Below are 11,028 nucleotides of genomic sequence, written 5' to 3'. Positions count from 1 at the left end.
ATATAGAAATAAATCATTTTGCCTTGTCTTCATATTCACAATCTCCATAGCAACGTCGTGGTGGAAGTATAGTATATATGCTTTCACATAATACAGGTAATTGATTTTCCCTTTGTAACCATTGATCTTGTCAGAATTGTTTCATCATTTCAATTTTATATGCCCGGCCCAAATTGCCATGTCTTTAATTTCTTCATAGTAAATCAGTATGCTGCATCTTCCAATGTCATATTTTAATTTCTCTTCCAATGAATGGATTTTGATATCTCCTTCGATTCTATGTTCATCAAATTCATTGAACTTGGTCATCACTTTTATTCACTCATCATCCATTTTCCTTAATCTTTCGCCTTTGTTCTATTGAAGTTTCCTGCAACAGTTCTTTTTCCTTTATTTTTTTTCCTTCTTCGCCTTACTTCCAAATCTTCCCCCACCTGTTTCTTACTATCCCACCCCCCAAATCCTACAATTTACATATCATCAAGCACATTTTTATGTGATTTACTTCTTCTTTTGTACAGCTGACTGGTGGCAAAATGAAAATACAACAGAATTGTACTTAAAAAGTGCATTATAGTTGAAAATGTAAAAAAAAAAATTGTACAGCCAGTGTGCATATACTCCATTCTGATATGGCTTGTGTATTTTAAATGTAAATGTTGTTTGTATTGTATTCCGTGATTCTTGACTAGTGGTACACTTTGTAAATCACTGCTCTTGTAATTACTTCATTAATAGTAATAACTTCCACCCATTGACCTGAAATGATTACTGCTTGAGTATATAATCTGAATTGTCCAATTCTCATTTAGAATTGCAAAAAAAAAATTATATATATATATATATATATATATATATATATATATATATATATGCAATAACATTGATTATTACTAAGGTTCTCACACATCACTAGAGTCAGTGTGTCGGAAACTATTAAATTATTCCACTATTTATTTTTTCATTTCAAAACGTACATATGAAATTAGTTTCATTAATTAGTCAATTAATCAAATTAGTTATTTTATTTTGTCGCTGCTGTTGTGTTTCTTGTTTGACAAAACACCTGCACCAAAATAAATAAAGAAAGAAAGAAAAAAGGTCCCTTGCCACGATCACCAAGCCAAGCATGTTGGAGGCAAGTTTGTCCAACAGGTGGCAGTAAATCGAAGACGATAGTGTAAGAGTCGTCCAACCACGCCAACAAAGAAGAGAGACCGGACGTACCAGAGACTAAAAAACTTGAATGGGAATTGCACGCTGAATACGACATTGTGGAATTAATGTCATTTCTTTCCCATTTCGCCGCCATTATCAAGTGAAAGATGACAACCAAACGTAAATCTGGGCCATCAGTTCCTGCGGAAGAAAGCGACCAGTTGCTTATTCGTCCGCTGTGAGTATTAAACTTTCATTTCTTTGTCCTCCTGCTAAAATATAATATCACATAAATTATTCCGCAATCATTCAATTATTCCTCTAGTACGTTCCCTTATTCTTTTTTTTAAACCCTGTACAATCTCTCTGACTTCTACCGATGTACTTTCGTACTAAACAGACGTTTTTCGCACATTCACAAACACGGAAAGTCAGATGAACTTTTGTTTTCCAGAGTAAAAAATAGACGTTTGGTCTCTTATTTTAAACATAAAGAAAAGTCTGCTTTTATTGAGAACTACAGAAATTGGAGAATGCTAGCTGTTGGGAGGCTGAAATTCTGAGGATTTCGAAATTTTTAGGTCAAACAAGCTCTGTAAATGATTATTCCATTCGCAAAATAGTCGTCAATTTAATGTATCCACTTAATACACTACATAGAAGTACTATTTTCAATTAATCTTGAATTTTACGCCATAAATACACAAAATCTGAAATAATAAATGAAACGTATCCATTTCTATCATAGCCATAATGTATGGGGCCAGTACTCAAAAAGGCTCATGTAGGCCTTGAATTTTAAGGTTTTAATATTTTATATTTACTGCGTATATTTGTGTGTGTGTAGCGGAGCTGGCCAAGAGGTGGGAAGGTCCTGCATTATCCTGGAGTTCAAGGGGCGAAAAATCATGGTACCAACAAGCTACTTTGCCTTATGGTTTCGTAGTGGTCGTGCAGTGACATCATGTGTTTGTTGTTGTTGTGCCGCAGCTGGACTGTGGCATCCACCCGGGCCTGGAGGGCATGGACGCGCTGCCATACATTGACCTGATTGATCCGGCCGAGGTCGACCTGCTGCTCATAAGCCAGTTAGTTATTGATTTGTTATCGGTGATTATAATTATTTAAATTACTGCACTGATAATGTGGTGTCCTTATGTGGACTTCAGCTTCCATCTGGACCACTGCGGAGCTCTTCCATGGTTCCTGCAGAAGACCAGCTTCAAGGGGCGGACCTTCATGACTCATGCCACCAAGGCCATCTATCGCTGGCTGCTGTCAGACTACGTCAAAGTCAGGTGGGTGGCATCTGGGGTCAGTCTTGCACGGAGCAATATGCACGATTACATTTTGCCGGGGGTTACCTGTATTGTCACCGGAAGTGACAATACAGGTAATGATGGTGTCGACATGTGGCCTCTGAGTGACAGGCATCCAGTTTAGGGTGTAGTCTGCCCCTCGCCCAATGTTAGCTGGGATAGGCTCCAGCTCTCCTGTGACCTTTGTGAGGATAAGCAGTTTGGAAAATGGGTGGATGAATTAACCTACCGTGCGTGTTTTTGAAATGTGGGCGGAAACCAACGTACCCGGAAAAAACTCACGCAGGCACATCGAGAACATGCAAACTCCATACAGGCGATGCAGATGTGCTAACCAGTATTTCACCATTCTGCCTTCAAAAATATAAATATAATGACTAAAATAAGTTAGTTTCTGGTCCCTTAATGTTCAAAACAATACAGATATGAATTAAGGGAGGAACATTTGACAGTTTAGTATTGAACTTTACAATTAAAACAGAGAAAAATGTTTGGGGGGGGGGGAGACAAAAAACAGCAAAAATAGCCCCCCGGCCAAAAAAAAAAGCAGTACAGTTTATTTAACCATTACTTAGGTAAAAGAAACATAATATAATATGGTAAAGTATTGGCCTCACAGTTCTGAGGTCCCGGGTTCAATCCTGGCCCCGCCTGTGTAGAGTTTGCATGTTCTCCCCGTCCCCGCGTGGGTTTTCTCCGGGCATTCCGGTTTCCTCTCACATCCCAAAAACATGCACCATTAATTGGACACTCTAAATTGCCCCTTGGTTTGATTGTGAGTGTGGCTATTTGTCTCTATGTGCCCTGCGATTGGCTGGCAACCAGTTCAGGGTGTACCCCGCCTCCTGCCCGTTGACAGCTGGGATCGGCTCCAGCACTCTCGGCGACCCTCGTGAGGATAAGCGGCAAAGAAAATGGATGGATGGACATTGGTGCACACCCCTTATTGTTACAATGTGCTGGGGATGTTTGCGATGGTGGCAAATGGATCAAGGCGAAGCTGACCTTGTGCTCACAGTAACATCTCGGCCGATGAAATGCTGTACACCGAGACGGACCTGGAGGAGAGCATGGACAAGATCGAGACCATCAACTTCCACGAGGTCAAGGAAGTGGCCGGCATCAAATTCTGGTGCTACCACGCAGGACACGTGCTGGGCGCTGCCATGTTCATGATCGAGATTGCCGGCGTTAAGGTACCAAATTACATGCTGGAAAAAATATATAAAAAAAAAACATTCGCTTGTAAACCTGCCATACAGTGCTTGTATAGGCAGTAATTGTACAAATGACGGTCCGACTAATATTATTTTTTTGTGGCCAGTTCTAATCTTTGGCAGAATAAAATTTTAATTCTCTTTTTTGGGTCCCTTCATTTTTACAAGAATAAAGATGTGAATTACAAGCAGTAAACATGGCTTTTGTTGCTCTTAAGTATTTGTTCAACTATACGAGAGGGGGAAAATGGCAAAAATCAGCCATTTATATGAATATTTTTTTCCACTTTTCAAAGACTTTTTGGTTTTATGATTTATTTATGTATTCTAAAGGGGTCGGATGAGGGGTCTCGGATTGGCCGATTAAATCGGCTGATGGTTAATCTGTCATCTTCTACTCCAACTGTCGTGGATAGCCGCATACTGACGGTTCAGGACCTCTGTCTTTACCTAGCTGCGGATTTCTTGATTTTTACTTATTTTTTTTCCATGAGTTTTTTGTTTTGTTTTTCCCTTTTAGGGATGAACCAACCTTGAAAATATCTCGCTTCAAACCATGTAATTCTAATGTCAATTATCGACAGATTAATGCTATTTGCAGTTCGGCCCATTCTTATGCAAAGAGTTTGGGTCGGTGTATTCTTAAACGTGTTTGTGTTTGTGTAGTTGTTGTACACAGGGGACTTCTCACGTCAGGAGGACAGACACTTGATGGCGGCGGAGATCCCGAGCGTCAAGCCGGACATCCTAATCACGGTCAGCTGACTTGCAAGCGCCGCGGCGTTTGTGACATTTTGTGTACTTGTTACTGTGGTCATACGATATGTTTGCGTGCACGTCAGGAGTCCACGTATGGGACGCACATCCATGAGAAGCGGGAGGAACGGGAGGCGCGTTTCTGCAACACGGTCCATGACATTGTCAACCGAGAGGGTCGTTGTTTGATTCCCGTCTTTGCGCTGGGACGAGCGCAAGAGCTTTTGCTCATCCTGGGTACGTGTGTGTTTGTGTCTGCATGTGTGCACATCTCTTTTTGTATTTGTGTGTCTGTATGTGTTTGTGATTGGTCTGGCAACACCGATGCATCCGTGTCGAGCCGTGTAAGTTCCTATTTTGTCGACTCACGTTGCGTTTTCCCTGGCGCCGCCAACGTAGACGAGTACTGGCAGAACCATCCGGAGCTCCACGACATTCCCATCTACTACGCGTCATCCCTGGCCAGGAAGTGCATGGCGGTCTACCAGACGTACATCAACGCCATGAACGACAAGATTCGCAAGGCCATCAATGTCAACAACCCCTTTGTCTTTAAGCACATCAGCAACCTGAAGGTCAGAAAAACACACAGACAATGTTCCCTCTAAGCTGCGCAATTGCGCACACTCAGCGCACATGAAAACTGATCCAGCGCAGTGAACCACAGCTTGATTTTATTTTATTTTTTACCAAGGCAGCACGTGGTCTCTACATACTGCTGCTCGGCCACATCATGCCACGCACTCTACTTCCTTGTTTGCCTAACACTGCCCACCTATGCCTCTTAAAGGGGTACACTCATAATTACAAAGACCATCCACCCACACAGTCCGGGTAACGTAGAGGAAAGACGAGTTAGACATGCTGCTTATGTTTAATCTCGATAATAATGACAAAAGTAAAAAAAAAAAAAATGAAATGCTGTTGATTTAATGAATGTCGCAGTATGTGAATAATAATAATAATAATAATAATGAAGAAAAAGTGGTGAAACTGGACGAGGTTTACTTTTTTTTTTTTTTTTTTTTTTGAGTAAAAAAGGTCTGGTCCGAAACCAGGTAGAAAGTAAAGGACGAGATGGTGTATAATGTTAAAATTCCACCTTGGCGCAGTGTGATAGAGGATGAAAGCACAACAAAACAGTGCACAAAAAGCTAATTCTATATTTTAAAAATAGGAGACATCATAACATTAACCTTAAAACTTTTTGGTAGTATCGTTCACCTTTCAACATGCATTGCTCAAGATATTCAATTCAGTTTTAACCAAGAAAAACAGACGGGGATGTCAGTGTGGGTTACAAATAAATAAATGAAACAAAGTTGGAAGCGACGTTTCAAATTTACAGTTCATAGTTGGCTTGGTTTGGTTAGCAATGTATTTTTTTGTTTGAACATATTCATTGCAAGTTTACAAAAAACAAAATTTTTCTTACAATTTTCTGATAGGAATGTAAATACTGTAATCTGAATATTTTGATGAGGCATGTGAGTTCAATGGATAACACCGATCTGACCACAGTGGATACGCCTGATGTTGCTCATGGGCTTAGCGGGTTTGCACAGACACGTCAAAAATTAGAGGGAAAGTTGCACACAGACACACACAAATCCAGGGACATAATTATGACCTTGACTCTGACCTTGATCCCTTGACAATTCATGAAAAACGAGGTTTCAAGATGTTTCTATGCCATTCCCAGCTTAAATGTACACTCATATATAAACCAAAGACAATTATACAGTGTTTTAAAAGAACCACATAGCTTAGCCTTTCAGTCTGTTAGCCTAATGCTAACTATAAGTACTATTCATGTCGCAGTGTATTAGCATTAGCTTAGAATGAACATGCACTCACCGTGTGTGTCTTTGTGTGTCTGTGCTCATGTGCATGTGATAGAGCATGGACCATTTCGATGACATCGGCCCCAGTGTAGTGATGGCCTCTCCAGGCATGATGCAGAGCGGCTTGTCCCGAGAACTGTTCGAGAGCTGGTGCACAGACAAGAGGAATGGCGTCATCATTGCCGGATACTGTGTTGAGGGGACGCTCGCCAAGGTCAGACGACAACAACATCACACTTGCCTCATTGATCACCTTATTTTAGTGGCTTCTGGAGTGTAAAGTCATGTCCAACCCAAAAAAGAATTGGCACACAGACCCAAATACTTTCAGATTTTATAAAAAGGTCTCGCACCACCAAAAAAATCCTTGCAAAAAAAAAAACTTTAAACACATCCCCAAAAAAACGCACCACAAACTCAATAGTGTCAGCGATATTCCTTTTCCAATGAGTGAACGAAGATGAAATACTTTTGAGAAGTAATCCAGATTTACTTTGAAATCTTTCAAATGCGACGATGTGCGTGTGTTGCAGCACATCATGACGGAGCCGGAAGAGATCTGCACCATGTCAGGTCAGAAGCTCCCTCTGAAGATGTCCGTGGACTACATCTCCTTCTCGGCGCACACCGACTACCAGCAGACCAGCGAGTTCATCCGAGCACTCAAACCACCACACGTGGTACTGTATATGCCGGTCGCTGAAGGTGCCAGCGAGGGACTACGTACTATAGCCTCTAGCCTACAACTTTCACTGTCATCCCTTCCAGATCCTGGTCCACGGCGAGCAGAACGAGATGGCCCGACTGAAGGCGGCGCTCATCGGCGAGTACGAGGACAACGAGCAGGTCCACATTGAAGTCCACAACCCCAGAAACACAGAAGCTGTCACGCTCAACTTCCGAGGAGAGAAACTGGCCAAGGTCCGTCCACGTTGTCGGCGTCGGTGTGTCTTTCAGCGTGTAGTGGTGATAAAAAGGAACTAAGGAATATGGATTTATTGAGACTGATTTGGCAGAATAAAATTACAATCATTGGCTAGCTGTGTGTGTGTATATGTATATATACACTGTAATTCCTGGCCTATAAACCGCAACTTTTTTCACACGCTTTCAAACCTCAAACCTGCGGTTTACACGGGGATGCGGCTAATTTGTGCATTTTTTTCTAATGGCCCCAAGAGAACACTCGAGCGGAAAAGGTAAGAGTGAGACCGGTGGAATTTATGTGCCGAGGAAGTGACTTTTACTGGTCCGGCATTGTTAGCGCCGCGCTAGCGTGTTACTGCCATGTCGCAATGATTTTTACTGGTATGTTTTTTTTTTTTTTTTTTTTTTAACCGGCCCTGTTAGCGTGGCGCTAGTATTGGCGTTAGTGCGGTGGTAGCGTTAGCCTGGTGCTAGCGTTAATGTTAACCCGGTGGCGCTATCATTAGCATTAGCGCGGTGGCGCTAGCATTAAATGCTCTGGTTTCGTGTTTCAATGTGGGTACTTGCGTCTTTTACACAGCTGCGGCGTGTGTATGTACAAAATGGTATTTCCTTTACAAATGTACTGGGTGAGGCTTATAACCAGGTGCGCACTGTAGGCCGGGAATTATGGTGTGTGTGTGTTTATGTTTATATATATATATATATATATATATATATGTATATATCCTGCCCGTTGACAGCTGGGATAGGCTCCAGCATCCCCGCGACCCTCATGAGGAAAAAAAAGAAAATGGATGTATGTGTCTATCTCAAAAGTTAAAAACTCTATGTATTTGTCTTATGTCGTAATGTGGTAACAAAAAAATTATAAAAATTCGTCAATTTGTTCGGCACTTCTCTATTTTTTGTTTGACTGGTCCCTTTATGCTTAGAGCAATAAAGTTGGATTATTATTATTACATATATTATTATACATTTGGCTGTTTTACAATACTTTGGCTGATATTAATGGTTTTTAAATTGACAAAAATCTGTATTTTTTAAGAAGTATTTTTTTCCCCACACATCAACAAATTCCAAAATAAGCCAATGATACTGACAATCAACAGAAAATACTAAAGAAAAAGGTATTGCAGCCAATCAAGCGGTCAGGCCCTAATGGTGCATCTGAATGTGCTTCACCTCAGGTGATGGGCTCGCTGGCAGACAAGGCATGCACTCAAGGGCAGAGGGTATCCGGCATCCTCGTCAAGAGAAACTTCAACTATCACATCCTCACGCCCGCCGATCTCTCAGGTCTGTCTTTCCCCCAGAGTAACCAGTTAATCGAAAAGCTCTGCACAAATGTCATTTTTCCAGGTTATTTAATTTATCGAGGGTGTCATGTGATGTGCTACATGTTGTGACGTCAGCTGATGTTGACGTTGCGTGTTTGTTTGTTTGTTGTCCAGAGTACACAGATTTGAACGTGGGCACGGTCACTCAAACGCAGGCCATCCCATACACCGGGCCCATTTCACTGCTGGTCAGCCAACTCCGATGCCTCACTGGTAAGTAACAGATGCGCTCACGCACACGTACGGGTGCGTGTACGGCTTTGTCCACGCGCATGTGTTTCTATCCATCCCTCCGTGTGTCAGTGCGTGTGCCTGCCCCGCCCACTTTGTGTGTGAACGTTAATTAGTTCCATGTTATCAATCTTGTTTGTTGTATTAACATTAGGCGACGTGCAGCAGGTGGAGTCTGCCGAGAAGATCACCATCCAGATCTTCAAGAGCATTACTCTGATTTATGAAGCTGGCATGGTTCTGCTGGAGGTCTGGTCCACACGACGGCATTGATGATTGTGATGACGAAGACGTGGTAGCAGCTGTCACTCAAAGTCATGCGCTGTGTGTGTGTCCTCAGTGGTTGGCCAACCCTCTGAATGACATGTACGCCGACGTGGTGACGACGGTGGTTCTGGAGGTCCAGTCCAACCCCAACGCCCAGAAGAGTCAGTGATGGCAGCAGGCACCTGAAACTCTTGACCCGTTCTATACTTGACCTTTGATATACAACTTTTCTTTTCTTTTCAGTACTGGATGCCAGGCCAGAGGTTTTTGACCAGGAAGTCTTTATTGAAAGACTGGAACTCATGCTACAGTGAGTCGAGTCCAATTTACAATCTTTTAGCCGGATTCTGATTCTAGGCTCAAATTGTAATTTTTAGCACTAGTGCTTGTCCAATGTCTTCTTTTAGTTATCATTCCACTCATAGCCCAGCGATAGTCCTTTATCTAGTCCTAGTCCAAGTCCATCTATATGTAGCCAATGTGCAGTCCTATAATAATCTAGTGCACAGGTGTCAAACTCAAGGCCCGGGGGCCAGATCCGACCCACCTCATGATTTTATGTGGCCCGCGAAGGCAAATCACATGTATCAACTTCCATGATTTTTGTTCAAATCTGTACCAAAATTTCATATTGTCATATAAATGATAACATTCAGATATTACAAGCATTTTTGTGTTACCAAACAACAATGGTTGAAAAACCCATTAATCTTGATTTTTTTGATTCCAAAACATTTATGTAAATATGTTGAGGTGGTTAAGGATTTTTATGGTTTCACAGTCATTTTGGTCCTCTGAGGGGAACGGCAAGTAAAATGTGGCCCGCGACAAAAATGAGTTTGACGACCCTGATCTAGTGCAATGTCCGTGTTCTATTCCTCGTTCAAGACCGTTTTAGTCGTTGGTCTAATTGTGACTGTGTGCGTGCGCAGTGACATGTTTGGTGAAGACTGCGTAGATTTCAAAGATGGCGAAAAGATGACCATCAATGTGGACGGCGCTGTGGCGCAGGTGGACCCCGAGAGCCGGGTGAGAATCAAACCCAAACACCTCACTCTTTTTCCTAAGCACTAGATCCATCATTCCTTTAAAAAAAATCCATTAGTTGGGCCCGAATAATAAATATGGAACAAATAATGGAGTTCTAACATCATCCATCTGCCTCCCTCAATTTCACCAGGAAAAGATGATTTTTAGAAGTTAATGTTTTGATTCAATTGGCTTGTGGTTAGAGTCAATGCTAAAGGTAAGCTAGGCTATCTTGAGCAATGCGAGTTGTTCTTCCCTGCAGGAGGTAACGTGCACTGATGACGAGGCTCTGAAGGACTTGTTGGAGGTGGCCATCCATCGGCTGCACGACGCCCTCACCCCAGTCTCCTGAGAGACTGTGACGTTATCAAGTTTCTTTACCAACATTTTTTCTTAAAATAAACGAGGAACAAAAAACAATCATGAAATCTGTCCAATGTGTTACCACGGCAACCACAGAAGTTGGAGTGTCCATTCGTTTGTGTTCGTGGCTGTGTCACTCCATCAGTTCATTTTTATGTGTGTGCCTCAGCGTATTGGGAAATAGATTTTCCACTGACACTCATTGGGATCTGGTGTCTTGTGAGGACTGAAAACCATGTCCCAATGTCACCATTTTAATTTAGTCGATCCACTGTTCATGTTTAATACAGTGTGGGCTCTCCTTGTCCTCATCCCTGCAGTTTATTATAAGTCCTAAAGTAGATTATCTGGTCAGCCCTGTCATCTCATATTTTTGGCTGCAGACATAGCTCCAAGTATGTGGTGTTGTTGAAGACAACGGATACCTCTGAAAGACATAGAGCATTCCAATATAGTATGTCCAGTGAAGAAAACAAGTATTTGAACAACCTGCTATATTGCAAGTTCTCGCGCATAGAAATCATGGAGGGGTCTGAAATTTTCATCATAGGTGCATGTCCACTGTGAGAGAGATAAT

The 11,028-nt window shown here is 42.0% G+C and overlaps 1 protein-coding gene across 1 annotated transcript; it reads left to right on the top strand.

The window, feature by feature from the left end:
* Positions 1-1,195: 1,195 nt before the first annotated feature.
* Positions 1,196-10,508, top strand: LOC133496893 (cleavage and polyadenylation specificity factor subunit 3-like). Its single transcript, XM_061812959.1, has 18 exons — positions 1,196-1,396; positions 2,006-2,069; positions 2,149-2,246; positions 2,328-2,456; positions 3,496-3,673; positions 4,361-4,450; positions 4,537-4,687; positions 4,850-5,025; positions 6,350-6,508; positions 6,828-6,974; positions 7,063-7,215; positions 8,412-8,520; positions 8,676-8,774; positions 8,947-9,041; positions 9,133-9,220; positions 9,303-9,369; positions 9,992-10,088; positions 10,351-10,508. The coding sequence occupies exons 1-18, from the start codon at positions 1,326-1,328 to the stop codon at positions 10,438-10,440; spliced, it is 2,061 nt and encodes a 686-aa protein (XP_061668943.1). The 5' UTR covers positions 1,196-1,325; the 3' UTR covers positions 10,441-10,508.
* The last annotated feature ends 520 nt before the right edge of the window (positions 10,509-11,028 follow it).

This window comes from Syngnathoides biaculeatus, chromosome 23, assembly GCF_019802595.1.
Source record: "Syngnathoides biaculeatus isolate LvHL_M chromosome 23, ASM1980259v1, whole genome shotgun sequence".
Lineage (NCBI taxonomy): Eukaryota > Metazoa > Chordata > Actinopteri > Syngnathiformes > Syngnathidae > Syngnathoides > Syngnathoides biaculeatus.
Note: the sequence above shows the minus strand (reverse complement) of the source record. Positions and strands in the feature narration are given on the sequence as shown.